Source organism: Alternaria viburni (assembly GCF_023758015.1).
Source record: "Alternaria viburni strain BMP 2772 chromosome Unknown scaffold_4, whole genome shotgun sequence".
Classification (NCBI taxonomy): domain Eukaryota; kingdom Fungi; phylum Ascomycota; class Dothideomycetes; order Pleosporales; family Pleosporaceae; genus Alternaria; species Alternaria viburni.
In genome coordinates this window covers 353,939-379,679 of record NW_026055773.1, presented here as the reverse complement: position 1 = coordinate 379,679, position 25,741 = coordinate 353,939, and the positions used below count along the sequence as shown (strand labels likewise).

General features: G+C 53.6%; 10 protein-coding genes across 10 annotated transcripts; 6 read left to right on the top strand and 4 right to left on the bottom strand.

Moving 5' to 3' along the window:
- Nucleotides 1-534: 534 nt before the first annotated feature.
- Nucleotides 535-2,877, bottom strand: J4E79_002376 (uncharacterized protein; the record flags this gene model as incomplete). The annotated part of the gene is made up of 2 exons (XM_049351275.1): nucleotides 535-2,731; nucleotides 2,786-2,877. The coding sequence occupies 2 exons, from the start codon at nucleotides 2,875-2,877 to the stop codon at nucleotides 535-537; spliced, it is 2,289 nt and encodes a 762-aa protein (XP_049213913.1).
- A 1,797-nt stretch (nucleotides 2,878-4,674) lies between these two features.
- Nucleotides 4,675-5,363, bottom strand: J4E79_002375 (uncharacterized protein; the record flags this gene model as incomplete). Its single annotated transcript, XM_049351274.1, has 2 exons — nucleotides 4,675-5,207; nucleotides 5,261-5,363. 2 exons carry the CDS (start codon nucleotides 5,361-5,363, stop codon nucleotides 4,675-4,677), a joined length of 636 nt encoding a protein of 211 aa, XP_049213912.1.
- Nucleotides 5,364-7,487: 2,124 nt separating this feature from the next.
- J4E79_002374 (uncharacterized protein) lies at nucleotides 7,488-8,342 on the bottom strand (the record flags this gene model as incomplete). Its single annotated transcript, XM_049351273.1, has 4 exons — nucleotides 7,488-7,584; nucleotides 7,632-8,056; nucleotides 8,112-8,202; nucleotides 8,248-8,342. The coding sequence occupies 4 exons, from the start codon at nucleotides 8,340-8,342 to the stop codon at nucleotides 7,488-7,490; spliced, it is 708 nt and encodes a 235-aa protein (XP_049213911.1).
- A 409-nt stretch (nucleotides 8,343-8,751) lies between these two features.
- On the top strand, nucleotides 8,752-10,329 carry J4E79_002373 (uncharacterized protein; the record flags this gene model as incomplete). Its single annotated transcript, XM_049351272.1, has 1 exon — nucleotides 8,752-10,329. The coding sequence occupies one exon, from the start codon at nucleotides 8,752-8,754 to the stop codon at nucleotides 10,327-10,329; it is 1,578 nt and encodes a 525-aa protein (XP_049213910.1).
- Nucleotides 10,330-10,497: 168 nt separating this feature from the next.
- On the bottom strand, nucleotides 10,498-11,741 carry J4E79_002372 (uncharacterized protein; the record flags this gene model as incomplete). The annotated part of the gene is made up of 2 exons (XM_049351271.1): nucleotides 10,498-11,137; nucleotides 11,209-11,741. The coding sequence occupies 2 exons, from the start codon at nucleotides 11,739-11,741 to the stop codon at nucleotides 10,498-10,500; spliced, it is 1,173 nt and encodes a 390-aa protein (XP_049213909.1).
- A 1,322-nt stretch (nucleotides 11,742-13,063) lies between these two features.
- On the top strand, nucleotides 13,064-13,909 carry J4E79_002371 (uncharacterized protein; the record flags this gene model as incomplete). The annotated part of the gene is made up of 1 exon (XM_049351270.1): nucleotides 13,064-13,909. One exon carries the CDS (start codon nucleotides 13,064-13,066, stop codon nucleotides 13,907-13,909), a length of 846 nt encoding a protein of 281 aa, XP_049213908.1.
- A 426-nt stretch (nucleotides 13,910-14,335) lies between these two features.
- Nucleotides 14,336-15,454, top strand: J4E79_002370 (uncharacterized protein; the record flags this gene model as incomplete). The annotated part of the gene is made up of 2 exons (XM_049351269.1): nucleotides 14,336-15,100; nucleotides 15,152-15,454. The coding sequence occupies 2 exons, from the start codon at nucleotides 14,336-14,338 to the stop codon at nucleotides 15,452-15,454; spliced, it is 1,068 nt and encodes a 355-aa protein (XP_049213907.1).
- An 817-nt stretch (nucleotides 15,455-16,271) lies between these two features.
- Nucleotides 16,272-18,209, top strand: J4E79_002369 (uncharacterized protein; the record flags this gene model as incomplete). The annotated part of the gene is made up of 7 exons (XM_049351268.1): nucleotides 16,272-16,464; nucleotides 16,533-16,555; nucleotides 16,646-16,663; nucleotides 16,723-17,026; nucleotides 17,082-17,842; nucleotides 17,896-18,092; nucleotides 18,140-18,209. The coding sequence occupies 7 exons, from the start codon at nucleotides 16,272-16,274 to the stop codon at nucleotides 18,207-18,209; spliced, it is 1,566 nt and encodes a 521-aa protein (XP_049213906.1).
- A 515-nt stretch (nucleotides 18,210-18,724) lies between these two features.
- J4E79_002368 (uncharacterized protein) lies at nucleotides 18,725-22,306 on the top strand (the record flags this gene model as incomplete). Its single annotated transcript, XM_049351267.1, has 12 exons — nucleotides 18,725-18,785; nucleotides 18,839-19,618; nucleotides 19,672-19,745; nucleotides 19,799-19,983; nucleotides 20,037-20,072; nucleotides 20,120-20,797; nucleotides 20,844-20,935; nucleotides 20,985-21,154; nucleotides 21,201-21,335; nucleotides 21,382-21,676; nucleotides 21,725-21,903; nucleotides 21,953-22,306. The coding sequence occupies 12 exons, from the start codon at nucleotides 18,725-18,727 to the stop codon at nucleotides 22,304-22,306; spliced, it is 3,039 nt and encodes a 1,012-aa protein (XP_049213905.1).
- Nucleotides 22,307-23,344: 1,038 nt separating this feature from the next.
- J4E79_002367 (uncharacterized protein) lies at nucleotides 23,345-24,714 on the top strand (the record flags this gene model as incomplete). The annotated part of the gene is made up of 3 exons (XM_049351266.1): nucleotides 23,345-23,599; nucleotides 23,650-24,330; nucleotides 24,559-24,714. 3 exons carry the CDS (start codon nucleotides 23,345-23,347, stop codon nucleotides 24,712-24,714), a joined length of 1,092 nt encoding a protein of 363 aa, XP_049213904.1.
- Between the last annotated feature and the right edge of the window lie 1,027 nt (nucleotides 24,715-25,741).

Below are 25,741 nucleotides of genomic sequence, written 5' to 3'. Positions count from 1 at the left end.
GCGCGGTGTAGCAGCAATCTAACCAGGCGATTCGGGGCGGGCTTAATGGCAGAACAGGTACGGCAGCTTTCCCTCCCAGCATGCCAAGCCACTCCGAACGAACACAACCAGGGTAGAAAACCTTGAAGTATCTCTGTGAAACTTCTTAGCCTTACAATAGGCCAGAGATACATGAGCCCCCAGCGAAATGCGCGTGATGGAGCAAGGATCGGTCCTTTCAGAGCGCTTGTGTGACTTGTTGACGAATCAACGGTGATGCCGTGATTGCGGCACAGCAAGACTGTGCATGGCGGACTGGAATCTTGCTCAGGGCAGGATATCGTTCCAGGATGATCGGGTACCTGTCTGCAAACAGGATACCGCATATCTTTGATGTTGAGTCTCGTCCCACCATATCGATGATATTCCGATGCCTTGCCATGAGTTAGCACACGACGAGATCCACAATACCCAACCCTCATGAAATCATCTTCTATTCAGAATATATACGCACTAAATCAAACGATGTATATGCTTGCTGACCCAGAAACCCTATCAGATTCCCCCATCACCCCCCAGCGCCCCCGTCAAACTCTTCATCCGCCTCCCCAACAAATCATCCTCACTCGCAAGACTAACCAAACTCTTCCTTCTACCCCTATCACTCTTCGTCCTACCCCTCTCCCTTCCAAACCCTCTCGCACCAGCCGCACCCTCATCCCCATCTTTCTGCGGACTCCTCCCCCCCTTCCCCAGCACCGTCATCTCCAACGGGCGATCCTCATCCGCTGAACTCGCCGTCCCACTCCTACGATGATGTCTCCTGCGACTAAACTTCGGACTCGTAAGACCATCGATGGCATCTGCAAGACCTATTGTACCGAAGTAATCGCCCCCTTCTCTTCTCCTTGTAGTCGTGCCCGCGGCAGGTGTGTACCCCGGTGTCTCGACATCGTACCCATACCTTCTTGAGTCTGTTTCTTCGAAAGCTTCGGTAATCCATTTTCCGCATTTGAAGATATACTTCCAGCCTTCGGGGAACACGCCGACGAATTGGAGGAAACCGTGGCTTATACCTGGGACGAGATCGACTACGACACTGTCTTCCTCGTTGAAACTGCCTCGTGCCCAGTCTAGTCCCAACTCTTTCGCTGCCACCCATTCTGCGCGTTTAGCCTGTCTCAACCTCCCAGCGAAAATGACAGTGTCGTCGACTAAGGGGTCGCGCTCGCCTGTCAACATCCACGTTCGAGGAAACTTTGCCAAGAGCGACTCTGGTGCCAGAAGAGGGGAGAGGAGGTAGTCTGTGCTGAAATCGGGGCGGTGGTGGGGTCCGATGTAGAGGATGATCATGGCACGCATCATTTCGGGGGTGAGGATGCGGTCGTTGAAGTAGGATATCATGCTGGACATTGCGAGGCGGGTTTTGATGGCTGTGGCGGGTGGTGCCGGGAGAGCAGCACCACCAGGAGTGGGAGGTTGGGTTGCGAGAGGTGTAGGGGGTAGACTTGATTTCTGGCTGGGCGGTTGCTGCAGAGTGGCGGTGCTGCTATCTTGGCCTGTGTGTGCGGCAGAGAGTTTGATCATGGTCTGGGGAGACGTGATGTTGCCGCCATTGGCTTTGGGCATGGATCCATTGACCATGCTCACTTTGGTGCGCTCGTCCTCACTATCCGAATCATCAGAGCCATACGGTGTGTTCGGTGCGAGTTGTCGGTAGTCGTCGCTCTTGTGCCGTAAGATGGGTCGATTCGTCTTTCTCACGCGTCGATCGCGGATGAGGGCCATTTGCTCGTCCGTCATCCAATTGCCAATGTTCATGTCGAGCGCTGGGTAGATCAGCACCACCCCGATGGGAGGTGGTATAGGGGATTCGCCCTGCCATCTCCGTGTCTCGGTGGAACCACTCTGAAGTATCATGAGTATCATGGCCACAGCCAAGTTCCCACCAGCTGAATCGCCTGAGACGACGATCTTCGGCTCTGCTTCTCCTGACAGGCCCATGCAAGTTCCTCTCGACGCGATGATCATGTGATAGACGTCGTAGCATTCGTTAAGCGCATATGGATACGGGTGTTCAGGCGCCTTCTTGTAGTCCAGACTGAGGACAGGCAGTCCCGTTTTCCCAGCCCACCCCATGAGCTTATCATCGTGATTTCTTGGGTTCATAGCAACAAAACCACCCCCGGGGATATCCAAGACAACTTTATCTTGCTTCTTCAATGCACTCCGCGGTCCGTTGAAGTACAGCCAACCTGTTACTGGCTCTTTGTACGAACTAGCTCTCGGTCGTGGTATGCGAATCTGGCGTGGCGGATACACCATCAGCCTTGGTCGCATCATGCTCGTCAGCGCACCAAGATACGGTGTCGTCCCTTTGTTCCACGCCACGCGTAGGTGATCTACTGTGAGCGTCGCTCTGATCTTCCTGACTTTCTCATCTGCCTGCTCAGCACATATCATGTAATATATGCTGAACACAATCGACAGCAGATCCCTTACGCCTTTTCGTTTTATTCGCATAGCAGACCAGAAGCCTGCATCCAGCGCAGTTGTAACCCATGTCGCGCGGAAGTAGGAGCGCGAGTATAAGCTTGCGAGTGGCTCGGGACACTCAAGGCCAACGAGCTTGCCGAAGTTGCGGGCGACGTAGAGGTAGAGCAGTGTTATGAGGACGGATTGCCAGACGGTGAGTTTCTTGGAGAGGAGGGCGGATACGCGGCGGAGGATCGGTGGGCCATGACGGTCGCCTCTGTGTGTCTATTAGCATACAATGGTTGGTTTGAAGATGTTTGCGTAGGCTTACCTGTAGAGGTAGAAGGACCAAAAGGACACTACAGCCAGTACTTGGATCTTCCTAAACTGCACCGACGGCCGTCCCAATACATGGTCTATCATGACTGTACCTCTCTCCCAGCACAAACAGCTATATCGAACCCAGTGAATACAGTCGCAGCTCTACTGTGCGTCATGGAAGGCGTCAAGTCGGGTCTCCACGTGGTGTCGCAGGGCTTACGATGTCGGTAATGCGTGTGTTGTAATTCGTAAGCATGTGAATGTCACGTCGCAATGTCAAACCCCGTGTGGATCCGTCTGGGGTAACGGGGAAAGGCGTGGAAATGGGGGAAGGCCAGGTCAGCCGTCCTGCGTGGTTTGTCCATGACTACAGGAATAGCCGTTCAGCCCGTCGACAAGCGGCGGCGCATTAGCTGGTTTGAGGCTGTGTGGTTGGGTGAGCGTCGAGCATGTGACAGGTTTGTGGAGGAAGCGTGCGTGCGCTGCCATCATGTGAAAGCCAAGCTATGACACGTTCTCGGCTTTGTTGCATGTTCGCCCCGAGGAGCCTAATCGCGCTAACGTCATCCGCCTCAGCCGCAGTTCAACCGCCAACGTTACCGCCTGTCACGTTCTCTTCGTGAGAACTTCACATGATGACCTGCGACGATTTCATGTGCTATAGCGCTCTATGAAAGAGATGTTGGTGCTGGGTACTTGGTGTGCCGGCTGCGAGAAAACAAGTCATGCACAAGACACTTTCCACTACTTTCGTGTCTACACCAATCTTAATCTCGAAGTATACAGATTACCTCTCATTTCTGATGAAGAACTATAAACGCATTGACGCTATCAAATTCCATTAGTCATGTCTAGAAGCTGCCACAAAGCTCACAGCGCCTGAGATGGTGGCCAAGTAAACACCTCAAGGATCAAACTAAACATCTCCCTCACCCTTCCACCAAGCCCTATAGAGTACGGGTTGGCAAGATGTACCAGCGCTGGAATGTACACGTTGCGTCAGACATTCGAAACACAGTAAGTGTCCGCAACCAGAGACGACATGCGTATTCGCGTTCTGTGAACTAGGCATAACTTCAGGCGAGGTATGCGTCGCCTATGTATGTCGCTTCTGAGGACCGTGGTAGTATATCGCGGTAAAAGGTTGCGAGTACTTCGATGTCTGGTCTAGGAAGCCTTCGTGTCGAACATCCGGTAAACACTCTCCTCATCCTGACATCAGAATATGAGTATGTACTTAGCACTGAATCAACAGCGGCGCAATCCCGAATACGTTATCAAACTGGTCCCACGCGTGGAGAAACGCTCGATCGTAGCTTGCTTGGTAAATACGCCATATCCGCTTTATCAGCACAGTATCCCCTCACGCGTTCATCTTCTGACCTTGCCTAACTCTAGCAGCTGTTTATCAGTAAGAGCACGCGAGTCCATTGAACCTTGCCCACCAGCAATCGAACTCCTTCATCTTGACCATCTCTAGCACCAATCTCGTCCACTCCACACACGGAATAACTTACCTCTCCTTCTACCTGTCAAACACCTCCTTCTCACCTTCCCCATCTTACGACCAACACCACCACTATCAAGCAAAACGAAACTCCGTATAGATCAGTAGAGAAGACGTCCACCACCACCCACCCGTAAGGGTTTTATGGGCATATGAATAGAGGTTGCTGTGTGCCTGCGTTGAGCATGTCAGGGGTGTTGGTGAAAAACTTCTTCCGCGCCTAGCATGACATTGAGGGAGGATCCGCTCGTGGAAAGACAGCAATATAATATCTACGCGTGTGCAGGTAATGTGTAGTTCTCATATCTTTTCATTGTCCCAGAGACTCTTGTACTTGTAACTCTATTCTACCCCCAACCTCTCTACTCCAACCCACGTTGATATCCAACATCTTAGTTGCACCTTCCCCACTTGCTCTGGCACCAGTTGGCCTTTCCGCAGAAGTCTTCACCGGAGCCACAAAAGTTGGAACCAGAGCAGCAGAGGTTGTTACCACACTTCTTGTTAACAATAGGACCGCACGTCTCTCCCTCACCCGAAGTACCCTTGGGCGCAGTAGGCTCAGCAGGCGCCTTCTGGTTGTCGCACTTTCCGAAGCCAGCCTGGCAGCCGTCGCCGCAGTACAGGTTCTGGTCCTGGATATCGTTCTTGGGGCCGCAGTGGCCGGCGGACGAGCAGCAGCGGTAGAAGAAGCCGTTTGCGCCGGCGCCGGGGCAGGTGACGCCGCCTTGGGCGTGGCCGCAGACGTCGATCTCGGGGACGGCGGTGGGGAAGGTGGTTGCGGGTGAGGTGGCTTGCTTGGTCGCGGAGGTCTTCATCGTGGTTGGGGTGGGCTTGCAGGATGAGGAGGCGCCGGAGAAGGGGTGCATGCAGTTCTTTGCGTCGCAGTGGGCGGGGGTGGTTCCGCACCAGCCGTACTGGGAGCCTGTGATGCATTATTAGCAAGAATTCGAAGATGTGAGGGTATTGTAGACTTACAGCACTCGTTGGCAGCGCACTTGGCGTTTCCATTCTGAGGTCCGCAGTTACCAGCAAAGGCAACCGAGACCAGCGAGAGGAGGGCGAAAGCTGAGAAGCGCATCTTGATTATGATTATTCTATGTCGAAATAATTGACCGTGTAGAAGCGAGTGAACTGTCGAAACGATAAAGAGTCGACGAAAAGATGCGTAAACTAGACAAACGACCTTGACGATAGATAGTGAAGAAACGAAACCCACAGCTAGCAGCGAGCTCAGCTCTTTAACAACAGGCCCTCTCGTATTGACCCATGGCCCACGCACCCAATAAACACCGCCCGCCCTACCGCGCTCGTACATCTCCACATGGACTGACGCTGTCCGCAAGCCCTAGGCCCGCGCTACGAGACCGCCAGCGCTGAGGCGCATGTCAAATACGGCCGCTCGTGCCTGAACGCACGGATGCGACGTCTCCCCAAAGCGTGCAGGTTCGGAAATTTACCAATGGCAAGTTTCGGCCAGACTGATCGGGAAGGCCGGCATCTCACTCACACGAGGTTCAAGGTGATTACATCGTGATTGCGGGTTCGCTTGTTGATCGTTATGTCGCGGAAGATCTACTGGATCATCGCCGAACGACAGCGTCATGGAAACCCAAATTCTCGTTAACCGTTGAACGCGAAAAAGAGTTACTTTCTATGCGAACCAGACGGCGGGCTGGGAAGGTCTGCGACGAGTGGGAACAGTCGAGGGGATCAGCCCTAAGGAATCAAGCATCTCGCTAGATGCTGACTAGCTGGGCCGGACTCGACGCAACCCCTGACTCTCCTCTCTCTGCAGTGGTACAAAGCTTTGAGGCGTGAGCTTAGCAGGCAGGCGAGTCCCAGCTGGAATGTTGGAAAGCCCGCACGAATGGCCCAGCCCGTGCAGCCCGTTGGCATTTTGTGACGTTGTTGGACGCCTGACTGGGACGTTGGCCGAGTGTAGCTGGTAGCGAGCTCCAAATATAGCTATCGATAGGAGGCCGCATCGAGATGGAGTTGCAGAGAGCTCGGCATGAAGAAAAAGCAGAGTTGCTGGGCTCAGGTCGGCAATGCGATGCTTGGTAGTCTCCTAAGATGGACTTGAAAGTGCGCGCGTCATTGAATACGTGCGACAGGAGCGCACGAGATGCAGTGACATGACAAAAGTGGGATGATGGATTGAAGTCGTGGTCCTGTAATGTTGTGGAAGGTGCATCGTAGCCGAGGCACAGAGCCGCATCTCTTAGATGCGGTAAGCACCATATCACGGATGTATACAGGCAGAGGTCTGCAAGTCTCACCAGCAATAAAACCTACTTGCACACCGCGTTCGTAATATCAAATTCTCCACGCCGTGCAATACCAAACAAAATGAATCTCATTCTCTTACACGCGGCCTTATGCTTTTAAAGTTCTTCAACGGCGGTACATTCCAGCGCACATGCACATCCAAAAACTCAACCCAGCATCTCCATCTTGGCCCCTCATGCCATGCCTCAACACCCCCTCTTTCCTTACCCAAAAATCAGCAAAAAAGAAGGTATTTTCCGACACCGGGAATCTGATTAACTGTTAGAACCATGTTTCGAAATCATGTTACTGCGATGTGAACTTACCGAACCCGGGCCTTGCCGGCACTGTACAGTGAACTGACTCTGCGAGATGAGAGCGGCAAATCCTAGCCACTAGACCATATCGGAAATTGATGGAGGGTTGTGAAGTTAGAATAGATACATAGTTGGTGGTTGTGGTGGTTGGCGATGCAGTGGTGATGGGTGGGGCGACGGGGCAGAATTTTTGCAAACTTCACCGACGAACATGAAGCTAGCGGACAAGCAGGTGGATGTGACTGTTACGAAGACATAGCGGCGGGGTAGATGTGTTTGTTATTTGGTATTCGCTACGGGGTTGCGCTGAGGTGGTGACGAAATGATCAATCAGAGTACATGACTACAATTGAGCTCACCAAGACCTCTCAAAGACGCCCCTACAGGGAAAGACCATGTGAAAAAGCTTTAATTCATGAATTCATCACGTCTACATCATTTTATCATATGTCTCCCAGCATTGTATCAACCTAGGAATCCCCATGCCACTCCGTCTCATCATGCGGCTTTAGTATAGCATCACGTTTGTACCACGCAAACCAAGCGATGGCCAGTGTAATTATAAGCACCAGGGCTGTCGTCGCTTCAGTCGACACGATCGGGGTCGATTGAGAGAGTCAGAGCTCTGACTTGTCGCCGAGAGCAGGTATTTGCTGGTTGAGGTAGGACTCGAGGTGATCGATTTCATCTGGGTCAGCGGAATGCACCAAGTTCCTGCGCATTGTCAGTGATACATTCATACATCGGTACAGCTGACGTACTTGTAAGTCCTGAAGTCCACCTTGAATCCGTGCTTCTCAAGCTCTTCTGCGCTCAGCTTACCCCACTTGTGCGCAACCACTTGGTCGGCGTCGCCGTGGCCCATGAAGATGGGCGTCTTCTGGTTGGGGTTCTCGGTCGGAATCATGTCCTTGATCTTCTTCTGGAGAAGAAGATAGCAGCTCAGACCGAATATGCCTCCGAGCTGCTCCTTGTATGTCACACCGGACAGCAGTGACATGGCACCTCCTTGCGAGAAGCCTCCAACGACTACGCGGTTGGCAGGTATGCCCTTTGCGACTTCTTGGTCGATAAGGGAGTGGAAGTATTTCTGGGACTCGACGATGCCCTTTTCGTCTTCGTCGCGGTCGTCGAGTGTGCTGAGCGACTTGATGTCGTACCATCCTGGCATGCTCATGCCCATGTTCTGTGTCGCGTATCAGCGATATGCCGTGTGCTTGCGTCGGACTTGGTCAACGAACCAGCGTGATCGGGATGTTGGGCGCATTTGGGAAGATGAAGGAGACTTCCTCGAACTTGCTACGTCTGCGCCAGTTCTCCGCGAGGAATATCCTACGCTGTTTAGATGTACACAGTCATGATGTTGAGTCTCCTTACCAGCCAGCCCCGCTGTCACCCAGTCCATGCGCCACGATGACAGTGGCGGTGTGTCGCTTGAGCGCAGGAACAACCAGCGGCGCCTTGTGAGCCATGATGAGCTTAGTCTGAACGCGTTCAAGAGGTATCGATAGTATCGATAGACGTGGGGTAGCTCAGATCAGAGGTGACGGACTCCCGACAAAGTGGACCTCGGCGCGTCCTCGTCATGCGCGCTAAGGCAGGGACAAGGGCCAAAGCTCCAATCATCGTCATCGACGTCATGATACCTGCCTTCACCATTCACGCGTATTTTCCCCTTTCCGGCCACTCACCCTTCACCTGTCGAGGTTTGTAGCTCACGAGATATCTCAAGTGATCCTTTTCTATCACCCATCTCCAATTCGTTTGCCAGCACGTTCCCTCACCATTGCATTCAAACTTCCTTACAAGCGACTGCTGGCATTGCGCCCAAGCCCATTGACGATCTCATCGAATCGACTTGCCATCTCCACTATACCCAGCATGGCACGAGCAACCAGGAGCTCCGCCAGGGCCGATGTCGTGCAAGCGCCAGCCATTGGCCAAGAACCCGTACAATTGTCGAGTCCACCGACTACCCCAGAGGCGCGCAATGGACGAAAGAGGAAAGCAGTCAAGGTCGAAGAGTCGCCAGACGCGACTTCCAAGAAAGCACCCGTAACACCAAAGAGCACCAAACGCGCAAAGAAGTCGGCCGTGAAGCAGGAGGATATTAACGAACTCCCACACAACCTTGGTGCTATTCCTACTCTTCCCATCAAGAGCGAGGAGGAAGAGAGCAAGCCTGCTGCAAAGAAGCCTAGGAAGTCTGCAAAGACGGCCAAGCCGAAGAAAGAGGAAGTCGACGACCTCGTTGCCAAAGCGACTACCACTACCGACACGTCGCCAAAGAAGAAGAGCAAAGCCAAGACTGGTGGCTATGGTCTTACTCCAGGCCAGACACCGTACCCGAACTACCCTCATCCTACGGCCGAAGAATGCGAGGAGGTGACGCGTCTCCTTTCCAAAGTCCACGGTAAGGTCGAAGCCCCCAAGACCATCCCCGCACCTTCTCTTGAAGTCTCTGGTTGTGGAGAAGTACCTTCCGTCCTCGATGCCCTCATCCGAACACGTCTTTCGGCAGCGACATCCGGCACCAACTCATCACGCGCGTTCGCCGGTCTCGTTGCCAAGTTTGGCATTCTTCAAGAAGGCGTTGGCAAAGGCAGTGTAGACTGGAACAAAGTACGACAAGCAGACCAGAAGGAGATCTTCGAGGCGATCAAGAGCGGCGGACTCGCAGACGTGAAGAGCAAAGACATCAAGAAGATTCTGCAAATGGTCTGGGAAGAGAACCAGGCGCGGCGCGATGAGCTGCTGTCTTCCTCAGACAAAGCCCCCGGATCTGCGAACGAAGCAGAAGGCGAGAAACACGCAGAGGTCCAGAAGGCTGAACAAAACATCGTCTCACTCGACCACCTGCACCTCCTCTCCAACGACGACGCCTTCAACGCACTAACAAAGTACCCCGGCATCGGCCCCAAAACCGCATCCTGCGTCCTCCTCTTTTGCCTCCAACGCCCCTCCTTCGCCGTCGACACCCACGTCTTTCGCCTGTGTAAATGGCTAGGCTGGGTCCCTCCCCCAGGCGACCCCGCAGGCCTCGCACCCGGCGCAAAAGGCACCTTCGCAGGCGCAAACCGCAACTCGACGTACGCGCATTGCGAAGTCAGAGTTCCGGACCACCTCAAGTACCCGCTTCACCAACTGCTCATCAAACACGGGAAGAGCTGTCCGAGGTGTCGCGCGATAACGGGAGAGAGCAGTGAAGGATGGGATGAAGGGTGTCCGATTGATCATCTTGTACAGAGGACTGGTGGGAGGAAGGAGGGTGGTGGGAGTCCTGTTAAGGGAGCTGGAGGTAGTGCGAAGAAGGCGAAGGGTAAGAAGAAGGTCGTGGATGAGTATGAGAGTGATGCAATGAGTAGCGGGTTGAGCGACGTGGAGAGCGATGTGTTGAGTGACGTGGTTAGTGATGCGGAGGTGGAGCAGTCAGAGGCGGAAGCATCAGCGTCTGAGTGAAGGGAACGCGGAAATATCTCACCATATCAGTGCATTTATTTCGGTACATGACGCCAAGGCCTGGGGCCAAGGGTCGATTTCTTCAGATGTACACTATCTTCTTATATATTTTCAAATCTAGCATACCACATCGCATCCTGGTCCCTTTTTCTCCTCACCTCACATCCCCTACTCTTCCGTTGCAGGCGCCTTAAGCACCTCATCCAACCTCACCACCGTCGCACTGAACGGCGTATGCAACCCCTCCGCCCGCCCATCATACGTCTCGCCCCCATAGACCAACAGATGGTTCGGCCTCTTCGCAAAAATCTGAATCGCCCTACTATACACCGCACCCGCCGGCGTCATGTGTTCCTCCCACTTATCAATCGCGCCACCCGCGGAATTCGTATACACCTGCCGCCTATCCGCATCACTCACAATAATCGTACCATTAGGTCCGCCAAGCGGTGACCAAACCACATACGGACTCGCATTCGGCACCGTAGCATTATTAACAACAATCGGTCTACCGACTGAATTGCGGAAGTTCGTCGGCTCATCAGCCATGACGTAGTACACAGGGTAGTTCTGCCCATACGAGCTCGAGTTCCCGATGGGCAGTTCGTGAACGAGGATCCATTGGTCGAGCGGCGGGATATACGCTACAACTGTCATGCCCGGGCGCGCGAGGTACTCGTCGTAGACGACGTCGTTGACGACGGGGCCCCAGGTGCGCAGGTCGGTGCTGGTTTGGTGGGCGAGTTTTTGGCCGTGGAGGGGGTCGCGTTGGTCGGAGTAGTAGGCTATTAGTTCGCCTTTGTATTGGCTGGAGGGGTGGTGTTAGTGCGTGTGTTGGAGAGAAGTGGGAGGGAAGGGGGAAGGGGGGAAGGGACGAACAGGAAGTATGGTTCCCAGATGGGAGTCGCGCCATTCGTAGTATTCGGGCGTCCACCCTCAGCGACGTGGCTTACAAACTCCCAAGTCCGCGCTCCATCCGTGCTGGCGTAGAGGTCGATGCGAGTTCCGTTGTTGCTCCAGCTGTTTCCTCCACCTAGGATGGTTCCGGCTTCGTAGCCACCCATTGGCTCTGTCAATTCGGTCAACGCGGGCTGGGCGCTGAAACCCCATCCGTTGACCGTGTCGTGCAGATCAGATACATGTTCCCAAGACGCACCGCCATCTTTCGACTCGAAGATGGGGAAGTAGTTTGGGTTGTGGCCGGAGAGGGAGGCGGTGGCTATGATGGTTCCGTCTTGGAGTTCGGTGTAGCGGGGGTAGGTGATTGATTCGTTGCCCGTGGTTTGGTAGATGGTGTTGTTTGTGAAGAACCCCCAGGGTTGTGGGGCTGAGATGTTGCAGGAGGGTTGGTATGGGTGGGCTATAGCTGTGTGCGTTAGGGCAGCTGTGGCTGCTAGGATGTTGAACAACATCTTGAAACACCTTCCAATTGCGATATGGGAAGGGTGGGTTTGATTGATGCTGGGGTTGGAGTCGATCGATCGTTCCCCAGCTTAAGTATCTACACTTCATTGTCGACGCCACAGGCTCATCTCTTCCTTCGGCTACAGATGCGCGTCATCACCTTCGACAAAGCTTACCCTCAAGAAGCTATGCGTAGTCCAACGTTGGTACGAGCAGTGGGGATTATACCCGGCGGGCCGTCGATCATCTTGTCGGTTCCCCATGGGGCCTTTTTTGCCGGTGGATGAAGGTCGTACGTCCTCACCTTGCTTGCCAGCTGCTGCTCTGCATGAGTCTTTTTCGTGAGGGGTATACAGTGTTTGTCAAGGTTTGGCTGTGTGTCGACGGGTAAGTCGGGTGTGGAGTTGCTATACATACTCCGGCTATGTTTGTCGGTTGATGAGTGTGCCTAAACTTGTGAAGCGAGCTCAACAACAGTGTTTATAGCTGTCAGAGGTTTTGGAAGTTTCCACTTCTCGTGGGCGACTGAAACTTCATGGAAGCTCCTGTGGAGTTGCAATCAGTATCACTGTTGCCTCTTCTTCGGATGTTACAGCCACCAATCGGACAAGTCTGAGCATGTGATGGCCTCGCTCAGGTTTCCTGACACGGCGTACTCTACTCAAAGGGAAGGTTGTATCGAGCTTTGGGGCTAAAGTGAAAGTTTGGGTGCTGCAAGTGCAAACAGCCGCGGCTCTTAAGTCTTTCTTCCACGAACCTCATGAAGGATCGGAAAGTGGAGATATTGCTGCATGAATAGCAACACATGTAAGAGCCCAAATCTGGCAGCGATCTTCCCAAGTAGTCCAACAGTCGGTTAGCATGATCCGAGCGACATGATGGCGTAAGTCGGCGCTCTGCAGCGTCTTATGTAAGTGTGTACCCCATGGGGTCTGCTCGTCACCTTGCATGATGCAGCACTGCTCCACAAAAGGATGTCACCTGTTAAGTTTCCGAACAAGTGCCGTGAAGTCCGCGTCCTTGGCGAGTTTCTTCTTCTTGGCATCATTTACTTGAAGTGCCAGGAGACGATGAACATGCGACTTGGACTGTATCGATTGGGCGTAGAATCAGAAGCAAGGGGAATGACTCTCTCGGGGTTGTATAGAAGTCTTGGTGTTCTCGTACGGCAGTTGGAATGGGTTATAGCTCCGTAGTATACCAAGAGATCGACTGATGAAGTCGCAAATATGGGACTTATGGTGAGGTTGAAGGTGAAATGCGAAAACGTACTTAAACGCCCGCTTCGAGACCGAAGGAAGGCCATCGCAGCCTTCAAGCCTAGGGATCCATGACAATGTTTCGTCCAACCTCTTTCTTCGCGCTTGGCGCTCTATTGTTCCTCGCACTCCTCGACCAGGCTACCGCTGTCACAGCGGGCTGTGGCAAGGCGCCAAGGCTGACCAACGGCGTACAAAGGGTCACGGTGAACGGCAAGCAACGTCAGTGGACGCTGCGAATCCCGAACAACTATGACAACTCCCACCCATACAAGTTCATCTTCGGTCTCCATTGGCTCAATGGCGACATGACATCCGTCTCGGGTGGTAACGCGCCATACTACGGCCTTGCGGCTTTGGCAAATGAGACTGCCATCTTCGTCGCCCCCGATGGTATCAACAAGGGGTGGGGAAACACGAACGGCGAAGACATCACCTTCCTCGACACGGTCCGAAAGGCAGTTGAGGATGACCTATGCGTGGACGAGACGCAACGTTTCTCTCTCGGTTTCTCCTACGGCGGCGCTATGAGCTTCAGTCTGGCCTGCAGTCGTGCGAACGAGTACCGCGCCATCGCCGTCCTCTCTGGTGCAACTCTTTCAGGCTGCAATGGCGGAAACACACCCATTGCGTACTACGGTCAGCACGGCGTCAAGGATAGCGTCCTACCCATTGCCATGGGAAGGGAGATCAGGGACCGCTTCGTGAGGCTGAACGGATGCCAGCAGAAGAATGCACCAGAGCCCGCCAGGAACAGCAGACAGCGTATCAAGACCGTGTACGATGGGTGCAAGTACCCGACGCAGTACACTGCTTTCGACGGTGACCATGTTGCGCTTCCTGGGGATGCCGGTAACGATGTTGGGCCGCAGAGCTTCACGCCCAAGGAGGTTTGGAGCTTCTTCTCTCAGTTCTGAGTGGTTTGAGTCGTTGTAGTGGATCGATGGTGCGTGCTTTAGGGGATCTGACGACGATGGGAGCGACTGTGGCCGACCGGGGGGTAGAATTCAGTATAGCGACAATTGTATATATCTGTGTCAGTCTGAAAGGGACGCAGTGAAATAAGGCATTGGTGATTTAGAGATGTGCAAGTAGTAGCAGCTGTGACGTTGAGACAGCTGGAGAATGCTGACACGGTTTCACGCTATATTCTTACGTCCGAGATGTTAGACCGAGAGTGTATCGTCGAAGACTTGGCAGGCGGTTGAGTTGAGAGCGGATGCGGAGGGAGGTGTGAGGGGCCAAAAGGGCTGCACGTGAAGAGGCGCCGCGCTAACCGGCTCCTTCCCCACCAACGCGAATGTCAACACTAACCAGTCGCGTCCCATCTCCACCACAACGTCATGGTTAGTATCAACAACCTGCTGTTATCTACACTTACTAACAAGATCCAGGCGCCTACGCGCTCTAAGGATGCGAAAGCGACGAAAAAGCGAGGCCGGCCTCCGGGCAGTCGCAATTCTGGCGCCGTCGTGAAGGCCAAGGCGAAGCCCGCACCAAAGCCGGCAGCAGCAAAGAAGGGCAGACCGAAGAAGAGACCAGCTCAGGAAGAAGTCGAAGATGAGCTCTCAATCACTGAACCCGCGCCAATCAAGCCCTCGAGACCCCGCAAGCGCAAGTCGGACGAAGTCGTTGAACCTGAAGCCGAGTCGCGCAAACAGTACGCGCAGCTGGAGAACAAGAAGAAGCGAATACCGCAGGAGCAAATAGACACGTGGCCACAAGTGCCGCCTCAGGTCTTGGAGCAGATCACGACGGTGATACGCAATGCGAAGAAGGACATCGCCGAGACGCAGCGAGACGAGCGCAGGATCATGGCCGCACACAATACACTCAACCCCCTCGTACGCAAGCTAGCGCGCCAACTAGCAGAGTCGCGGATACCCCCACAGGCCAAAGACATCCATTTCAACATCGACAAGCTCACGGAGCGCAATGCCCAAGTGTCGCGAGAGGTCACGACAGCCCGGCATTCCAAGCAGCTGCTCAGCGAGCAGGTCAAGATTGCCCAGCACTTGCTGAAGAAGGACGAAGATAATCTGGACGATCTGAAGAAGAACGTCAAGAATTGGAGAGCCGAGTGGAAGCACCAGAAGAAGCATGGACGGGTGCGTGCCGTCTATTCTAGTCGAGCTGAGCGTGTTGCTAACCTGCTGTAGATCCACCCCTTACTCAAAGACGAAGACAATGCGACGGCCCACGGCGACGGCCCTGACGATATCCGTCTGAAGCGATCAGAACCAGTAGCTTCCTCCCTTTTCGATGCGCCCGATGACGACCTTGCGCCAGTGCTTGCCCAATTGCGACGCAGCCTGGAGAGCATGCAGGGCAACCATACACAGGTCGAGGGTCTCGATATGACCATCACCAACGCGCAAGCAGTACTAGACGACGTTCTGTTCAGGCACGCTGGCGTAGCGCAGTATGCTGCCATACAAAATATCGATATGCAGGTCCCATGATGACTTTTGTTCTTTCTATAGCCACGCATGGCTCGGCGCATGGATCGGGCTCTGGGCAGGTGTAGTGAATACGGTACTGGGTTCGATATCAAGGCAGGTGTATGGCGTTGGAGGGCATCGGCGTAATTTCAATACTCTAAAGGAAGCTTTGTGCGAGGCATGGGCTAGGTTAGCAAGGCCCGTACCAGGCTATCCAGCGTGGCGGCTGGCTGGAGTGGGCAGCGAGACCATTCAAGTCTATCAAGATACACCCAGTTTTAGAACTGCGTTCCGATGGTATGGTCTTCGGAATGCGCGCGTTCGCGGCCGTCTCCATCATGTAGTGTAGCAATGCAGGGGCATGATTGGCTCCACCAGGGCTTCGGCAGAGCGGAGCCACTTCTGCAGCTGCAGCCCTTCTATGCGAAACTTGTGCAAACTACAACATGTCAAGCGCCGCTATCTGAATGCCCCGTCGAGATCACCCGCATTGCAGCGGGAAGCTGTCAAAATCTCCACTAGGAGGGCGGGCGGTGCACTTCTCCGCGATTGGGCCTGCGTTTCTCCGGGTTCTTCCTTCCAAGGTTCGGTTCGGCAAAGCACGCGACCGCGAACATTCACCTGGTCCTTCGTGCTTCTGAAACCACCTCTCCGCCACTCGTCTGCCGCGACTACGGGCCCTGCTGTGCCACCAAAGAACGTGTTCCTGGCGCATCTCGACCTTCTGCGCGCTTTTCGATGCTCGAGTGCGTGACGAGACCCCTGTCGTAACACACATGAACCTGCGCGTCTCCAAGAAAAGCACCCGGCTCTGACACCGACCCACTACCCACACTTGATGTCGGAAGCTGCACGACGATCAAATGGAGCTTCGCCAGTCAAAATGACGGAACCACTAGAAGCCGACAAGGACAAAGTCTCCCCAGAAAACACTGCGCCCAAGACCCATTCACCCTCCAAGAGCAAGCCCGATGCGACCAATTCCGAGGCGTCCGCAAAACCGCCAAAAAAGCGTAGAAAAGTAAATCATGGTAAGCCATCGATGCTGTGTACCCACAAATGCATCCGCAACCCTGCTAACCTATATGCCTTCCTTCAGCATGCATCTACTGCAGACGTTCGGTGAGCCACAGCCAATTCCCCAGCATTCGATACATGCAATGTATTTCCATGTAAGACAATTGTTACTGCTTGCTGACACACACCAATCAGCACATGACCTGTGACCTCGTAAGTGCACTGAGTATGGCCTTGTCTGTTCGCAAGCTGATTGAGCCCGCCCAATGTAGGAGCGACCATGCACACGCTGTGTCAAGCGCAATATTGGACACCTATGTCACGATGAGCCGCGTGAGGGTGTTAAAAAGTCCAAGTCCGAGCCAGACAATGGCGATGGACAGAGTCAGCCCACTCAGGTCGAATCAACTTCCTCCGATGCCGCATCGACGGCCGCTCCTCCAGTTCCGGATGCAGCACTAAACCTGGCGCCTCACCCAGTACCTCCTAATAGGGATGCCAGCACTACGTCAGGTACCCAGCCTGACCCCGTATCCGCGCCACAATTACCTGCCCTGACAGCTGGTAGTCAGCCTTGTAAGTTACACTTCTTCTCAGCTCCCCGTCGTAGTCGTCACTGACGCGCCGGAAGTCTTGGGCTACGATGGTTTGCTGTCCTCGTCTCAGAACAACCTTCAGGACATGCAGTTCCACCCCTCATATATGTTCAACACCTCCGAAGTCAGTAATGAGTATAACCTTCTCAACGACTTCCTCAACAACAGCCTCATGGACGACGGTGCGTTTTACGGAGGCAATGACTTCCACAGCCTCTTTTCCGATGCCTCACTCATGAATCAGATGGGCTCTCTGAACAGCAACTCTGCCTTTACCTCGAACGCGTCAAGACCGTCGCAATTACTTCCACCTCCCGCGCAAAGTGTCGGTGGTCATGCTGCATCACGGCAAACAGGCGGCGTCCCTACGGACAAGGCAAGAGAGAGATACCTTGTCACGGCCGCTGATCCTGCTGGATCAGACAGTCCTGAAGAGCGCATGAACAAGCTACTCAAGGCCAAGGTCGACGCAGGGCTGCTGAAGCCCTTCAACTACGTCAAGGGTTATGCACGACTCAACCAGTACATGGAGCAGAACCTGCAACAGGCATCTCGCATCCGAGTACTGCGCCAACTGGATCGCTTCCGACCCAAGTTTCGAGAGCGCATGCAAAGTCTGACAGATGTGGATCTAGTACGCATCGAGATGTGGTTTGACAAGAGTTTGATGGAGTACGACCGCGTCTTCGCAAGCATGGCTATACCTGCATGTTGCTGGAGAAGAACAGGCGAGATATATCGTGGCAACAAAGAGATGGCGCGACTCATCCACGTACCCATGTCGAAGTTGCGAGACGTAAGCGCCAGACCACGATCACTTGCAATATGACTCCAGCTAACAGGATGTAGGGTAATATCGCTCTGCACGAGATCATCGCTGAGCCGTCACTGGTTTCCTACTGGGAGAAATTCGGCGCCATCGCATTCGACCATACTCAGAAAGCCATCCTGACGAGCTGCTCCTTGAAGAACCCCGACCCGCACTCTAAGGATCCTGAGATACGTTGCTGCTTTTCTTTTACCGTCAAGCGCGATGCTTGGAATATGTAAGTGGAGGTGGATATTGCCTCGGAGCTTAGACTGACTGTTGTAGACCGGCGTTGATCGTGGGCAACTTCCTTCCCATCACCGAGGCCACATCGGGGTCGCTACCAGCGTCTTGAGGCCATTGAAGCCGCACCACAAATCACAACAATGACTTCATCAATATTCTACAAGTTCAAGAATTCAAGGGAAAGCGAGCGCATCATCTTCAACGGCACCGATTTGAGCGTTTTCGAGCTCAAAGAGTAGACGCTCTTGCGGGAAATTCGCTTGGATCGAGTGTTTTTTGTAAAACTTTGCTGTACAATGGGTTGGGAACAGGGTAATGTCTGGCTTGGGTGTCTCAAAACATTGGTCAGAAAGAGTGCGCACATCTCTTGGGAGGGTAATTGCAAGTGCGGCGATATCCACAGGTTTACTTCAACATGTACATCCTTTTGCCTGCCTTCATATCTTCATTCATTCGTTCCTCCGTCTTGCATCAACTTTTCCTCGCGTCCACGTGTATGCTCCTTCCTGATCTTCTGCACGTGCGTGTGGAGCCACCTTCCAGAGTGGCAGTCGCATTCCGACATCTCACACTTTCAAGCTGCACATCAACCAACGTCGTTCGCATTACCATCTGACACGCATCATGCCGCCCGCCCAGTCAGCAGCCAAACTGGAGCGAGAAAAGAAGCTGAAGGCAGTCCTCAGTGAGTGCACTACCTCGCGCCTGCCCTATGCGCGACACTTACCTTCCCACCAGCATTTGCCTCGACACTCAGCAAGCGCATAGAAGCCGGCAACCATGCGACAATCATTGGTGAGCTACAGGCCCAGATTCTCGGGCTGCCACTCAAAACCTCGACTACCGTCACTGCGAGGCAGGAAGAACTCGATAGACTGGGAACAGAGCTTTGGAATCAAGCTACGCGCTTGCGACGCGACATTTCCGTGGGCAATAATCAGCCGAAGGATTCAGTGGCAGACAAGACCAACGTGGTCCCTTTTCTCCGTGCATACGCATTCCTACTCCTCGACTCGGCTGGCGGTCGCGGACCAAACAACGTACGCCAGCGCAAGAGCTGCATCCGTCTCATGAAGGTTGCACTGAAAGCTGCAAGATTGTGCATCGAGGCGAATGAGTTGAGCATCGCGACAGACCTACTCAAGCTCGCTGCTGAGTACGAAGATGTTCTGAGCAAGGGAACCGACGACAAGCCTGAGAAGGACACCGAGCTCGCAGACGGCCTACGTGCGCAATACTTCGCTGTGCGGATGACTTTGTCGTGGCGTCAAGATCAGATGGGCATGGCAGAGCATATGTTCGAGAAGTGCAGGCAAGTCAGGAAAAGCTTTACCTCTACCATCACTGAGCAGCTTGCGGATCTGCTGTACGAGATCGGGAAGGCTATGTTGGCGAAACGCGATTATGAGATTGCTACGAGATGGCTAGAGCGCGCATTCGATGTTCTTGGGGAGCAGTATCTGGACATGCTCAGTCCAGAAATTGGTGAGCTGAGACTCAGTATCATGCAAAGTCTTGGTATGTGCGTCCCGTTAACATAGCGATCAAGCTCTGGCTAATGAGATCGTCAGTCAAGGCGTATATGAAGACTAAGACGCCTATTTCCCAAGAGAAGGCATGGCAGATGGTGAAGTTGATGGAGACTGTGCGTCTCGTGAACAGGCTGGCTCAATCTTATTCTTGACTAACGCTCTTCAGGACTTCGGGGATAAGATGATCGTCTCATTGCTGAAGATCGAACTGCTGTCCGAAGCTGAAACCATGGACACGTCCGAATTCTATAATGGCGAGCTACTTAAACCTGTCCGCCATCATGCGCTAATTCCCTTAGTCCTTCTGCGCATGATCCGTACCATCGTACTGAACGATACAAACTTCAAAACGTATGCAGCTCACCCGTTACCCTTTCTCATTCAGTCTGACTAACACATTCTAGCATCATGCACTACATTCACAAGCTCAAAGAACACAGGTACACATAATCATACACGTCTACGGCGTCTCGCTGACCACTTCTAGCAACGTGACCGCCTGTAAAGTACTGGACGATTTGATTGATATCCGCCTCTTTCGAGAGGAAAACCAGTCTTGGATCGAGAAGGCAGTCATCACGCGCATCTGGATTGGAATCAACAACAGTCTTTCCGAAAATTCGCTCGAGCAACTCAAAGACCTCTTCGATACTGTGGCGCAGAACTCCCAAGTTTCGCTTTCCGCGCCTGCCACACATGCTGCGCAGACCCTCTTGTGGAAGAATGTGGAGGCCGCGTCCAGCCAGGAACAACACGGCATCGCTGAGGCTTGGTGTCAAGCATGCCTTCATGACATCTTCGAGAAGGCTGGCGTGCAGAACAAAACCAAGGTTGCGAGGAAGATCATACAGTGCGCCTTGTCACGTCAAGATTTCGAAGCTGCTCGAGAAGTGCACGCCAAGATGCCTGAGAGTGGTAAAGACGACCCGGTGACTCGCTACCTCATGTACAAGGTAGGTCTGCGAGGCGGCGATGAGATCTTCGCCGCTGAATGTCTCGATTATGTCTGTCGGAGTTCCGCGAAAGACGCTACCCTACTTTACGCTTGCGTCATGGAGGCTCAGAGTGCGGGGAGCAAAAGACAGGCTATCAATGCTCTCGAGAAGGTTCTGGAGAAGTACGAGCATAGTGCGCCGGCAGGGATACACCTCCCTGCGCTCTTACGGTGCGTCGCTCACCCGAAGTGTTACGCGCCTCTAATATGTGATCAGGTCTACCGCACGTATGTTGGAGTCCGAGCTTACTAAAGATGGCCACATTGATACTTGTGTCTTGGAACAGATCTGCAATGTCTTTGAGGGAGGTAGGTTATTATGCATTCACGGAGGAGGCGCTTTTACTGATTGTCAAAGCATGCGTTCAAGCCAAAGCATCTCGCATCAGGCCGAGCACGCCGGCCAAGGAACTTTTTACAGCCGTGGAGTTTGAGTGGTTCTCTAAGAACGCTTACAACATGTCGCTGAAGTACTGCGCGGAGATGCCACCCGGACTTCTGGTCAGGCTGCTCGGATGCTGCACTGAGGTGAGCTGAACGCCAAAAACGGAAGCAATACTGCTGACTCTTGTAGTTCATCAAGCTTCTCAAGGAGAAGACCCAACCGACTCCAGACGGTGATCTTTGCCTTCGGCTGGTCTTCTGCGAGTTCCTCGCTGCTTGTACCTACACCACCCTGGCCCGCGCAGAGGATATCACAAAGGAAAGCGTGAGTCGCGCATCTCACCAGAACGACCAGTGTCTGACTACTACAGATTGGTTACTACCTCGAAGCCCATAAGCATAGCCAGGAGTTCCGACGCACTGCAGCAGAGAGCATAAGCAAACTTGGTGGAACCTCTCAAGACGACATCATGTCAAAATACTTCCAGATTGTCAAACTGGAGCTCGAAGCTGTCCTAAAGCTTGAGAGATGGGATGAGCTTGACGATCTTTTCGACCAGTGTTGGAAGTACAAGAACCCGGACCATTACGAGACTCTGGCAGATCTTGTTCTAGTCGTGCATGGCTGCATCGTGAAAGCAGGACTAGAAAACAAATATCAGAAGAGTAAGACCATCGAACTACTCGCTGGATAAAGACTGACAAAGTTGACAGAAGTATTATCTGTTCTTCAGAAAATCATCAACCTGGCTTGCCGCCAATCAGCAGGCCGCGACATCACGAAACTGGCACGCTGGCTTAGATGCATGTTCAGCCTTTCACTCGAGTACGACGAGGAAGTCAGCATCAAATGCATCCAGCAAGTAACGCATCTCGCTGCGAAGCAGAAAAACGTAAGTTCCCGCGCCCTAGCAATCCCGATATATTTTTAAGCCCATTCAGACCCTCCATCCCACCATCGCGACAGCCGGACTGGATACACCGCCGCCATCTTCTGATATCGCCACGACCGACGATACTGCAGACCTGGCTGACGAGTACATCAAGGAGATCGACTGCTACCCCAAAACCGAGCTCGAATGGCTCGCAAGCACCGCTTTCAATCGCGCCGTGGACTTTTACCTGTCAGAGGACGATGTTAAGACGAAGAAATGGGCAGAGCAGGGGTTCATCGTCGCACAGTGGATCGACGATAAAGGTGCGATGCGAGATTTCCTGATGGACAGGTACGCGAACCTGAAGTTTGGCGATGGCGAGGAGTCGGCGGCGGTGCAGCGAGCGGGCTCAGCGGGCTGACAAGCGGTTGGCATCTTCCGAACCCGATCGTGTTCAACGGGCGGCAGGATAAGCACTTAACGCGCTAAAGGCATAGCGCGTCGCCGCGTCTGCTGCATCTGTGGCTTTCACAACCTGGGCATTCGCATCCTCCTCCACTGATATTCGTTAGCTAAAATTATATACGTAAGTCTTGAACTCTGCTCCGCAAGATTACGCCACGAGAAGTGGGGCGAGATGCCGAGCGGCCGTAGGTTCCGTGCGGTCAGAACCTCAACTTTTCGCACGACGGCGCCGTGTAATGTCGGCGTCGTCGGTGTTGCGGCGGTCGTACAAAAAAGAAAAGGAGGGAGCCTAGCCAGGAGAACTCTGACTATGGAAAGTGAGTCGATGGCGTGTGAGTCGATGAAGAGTCAGGCCAATTATGGGATTCTGAGTTTGGCATGCGACGCGCACGCGACATGTATCCACATTTGGACGTTTCTGACCCATGTATTCCCGGGGATGCAATCACAGCGAGGCTCGCACTGCACAGGCGTCGTCATGTTCCTTAACGCTTGTCAAAGATGACGCTGGCTACACTGGCTACGGGGTGGGTGGGGGCGGTGGAGGGGAGGCGGAGGGGAGGCGGAGGGGAGGCGGAGGGGCGGTGGTGGATGTTCTTTTTCCTTTGCTAATTGTTAGCTGTAGGAAGAATGTTCTCCCTATTGTAGGCAGGGTACCTGATGTTGAGATAGGCACATAGGCAAGATTGGAGTGTGTGTAGAAGATGCTGGCCTGATTGCCTAGGTACGACGCGCACGCGACATGTATCCGCTTTTGACGGATAGTTTGCCGGGATTGTGATGCACAACAAGGCTCGCACTCGCACAGGCGTCAACTGCGTCGTCAGATTCCTTGACGCGCAAGGATGACGCTTCCTACTCCCGCGGTTAACGACCTATACCCTCACAGGTCCACCCACTTTTTGCTTCCATTTGCTGGGTCGCATCGCATTGCTACCACTTCACCCTCACGCCCGTCGCCTGTCACCTGTCACGCAGCCTAGCCTACCACACGATGCGGTTCTTCTCGCGGCTGCACCTATGTGCGGCTCTTGCCATTCTCATGATCTTGTACTTCACCTGGGTACATTCCGCCGACTTCGAAGACACCGTCCACACAGTATGGCGCGGTAACGCGCACCGCATAGTAGTCTTCGGCAACGATTGGTCCGACACAGGAAGCTACCGCGTCTCTTCGCCTGTGCTATCCGCAGTGGTAGCCCGCGACGCTGACCGAGGCGACCTATGGGTGGAAACGCTATGCAAAGAGGTTCGTCAGAGTCATGCCCTCATACAAAAACACAGTCTAACACACTCCAGCTCGCATGCGACACAATTGACAACTTCGCCCACTCCAAGCCAGCCGCAGCTGCACACATCGGATCGCTAGTCGACGCAAACGTCCACACGGAAACGAAAGGCGCGGGAAGCAACGAGACAACCGTCACGTCGTTTGACTTCAAGACACAAATGGAACAGTACGTCGCCTACGACAAGGGGCGACGAGTCATCCCCGAACGCCTACGGAAAGGAGACGAATGGACTTTCTTCACCGTCTTCTTCGGCCTATGGGATCTGCTCGAATACTCTACGTTGGAGAAGCCTGTGGCCATGTCCGCGGTGGACAAGAGCATCGAGTCCCTCTTCCACAGTCTCGACATCCTGGCCGAACACGCAGCCCACCCACCCAACGTCGTCATTCCCAAAATGATCGACGCCTCCTTCCTCCCGCAATTCCAGTTACAAAAGAAAGCCATGCGGGAAGCCGATTTCGCGGTGACTCAGCACCGAATGGTGTTTCTATGGTCATACTGGAACACAGTCTTAGTTCGGAAAGCTGCAGAATGGAAAAACGGCGCTATCTACATGCCTGAGCCAAATGCTATCATCATGAACGAAGTTCGTGCCAAACAACTGCACTCGCGACAGATTTCCGATGCGACTGGTGTTGGGGCTCAGGCACCGCTTTTCGAACACGTTGATACGCCCTGTTTGGATGCTGTAAGGGGGAGTGGGTTGGTTAAATGCTCGGCCCCGACCCAGCACTTATTTTGGTAAGTTGATCAGTCCGACTCTCGATCATTTGATACATCCACTGCCTTCACGCTGTGCATACCTCAGTCGCTGCATAGCACCAGGCTCCTTTCAAGCCACAAACCACAGGCACCTTACAAACACCTTTGTCTCGGTTTCAAGCTAACAGAGTGATGTGATAGGGATAATATTCAGCTCAGTGGACCGGCTCATGAACTCATTGGCAAACATGCCGCGAACTTGGTACGCGGGAATCGGAGCATTAATGCTGTGCGTGAAAAGAGTGAGGAAGAGAAGAAGCAGGAAAACGAGCGAGTGCAGTTTAAGCTCAAGTTTCCTCCAGGGTATTAGCACAAGACACTGTCTGGAACTCGGCCGATGCTGAACGGAGCTTCCTGCTTCCCCGCGACACGGACACGGACGTAGGAAAGAGGGACAGATCGGAAGAGCAAGAGGGAGTGAGCTTTGACCACAGGTTTCTTCCGGGACACTATCACAGGTCGTTAAGAAAGTGTGTGAGACCTCGCCGACAGAACGAAGTTTCCCTCGGGTCGTCAGCACAAGTTGTCAAAGACACTGTTTGAAACTTGGCCATGGCTGAGAAGAGCTTCGTGGAACTACCTGGTCACCCGCGACACGGGTAAAATGCGCCTCGCTACTACCAGGACGGCATATGGCAGCAAGGCGCAGTATGACTGCATCGTTTTCAAGACTGAGCCACAGTCATTGTCATGAAAGAGAACGTTGTATTGTTGGCGAGGATTGGGAAGTGGGGAAGGTGGAGGAAAGACTCAAGTCTCTGAGGTCTATTGCCTCCCTGCCTCGCGCTCGTCTATTGATGTTTTGACTGCAAACACCATTACTCGAAACAGGTGAGGCTATCGTCTACAGCTTGGCTGCTGGGCTGAGCCACAGCCGTTGCGATGCGGCACTGCGACGCGGGAAGGTGTTGCATTGTTGGCGCCCCTTGCATAAGCCGCGCATCAAAGTACCACTCCAATGACCAGCGCGAGACAGGACCAAGCCCTGGTCTGAGACAAAGCCCCGGCTCTTATTTGCATTGCTGGCACAGGAATGTAATGTCTCGCGGTTGGTGGAAGCTCGTCTTGGCACGCTCCCGAAGTAGTAGAACAAAGAAACCGCCAGCGCAGATCGGCTGCATATGACTGGAACAATCATTTTACTGGATCACGGCTGCTACCATCGTCAAAGCGTCAAAGATCCAACTCTGGCTACCGGATAATGCATTCAAAGATACGGACATGTTGTTAATGGTTCGTTACCAACGCGGCTATTCCCTCCCTTCGTGTCCGACCGAGGACAATGAACCGCGCCTTCTTCCATCGGAGTCATTAGGTCAGCTGCCGCGTCTCTAGAA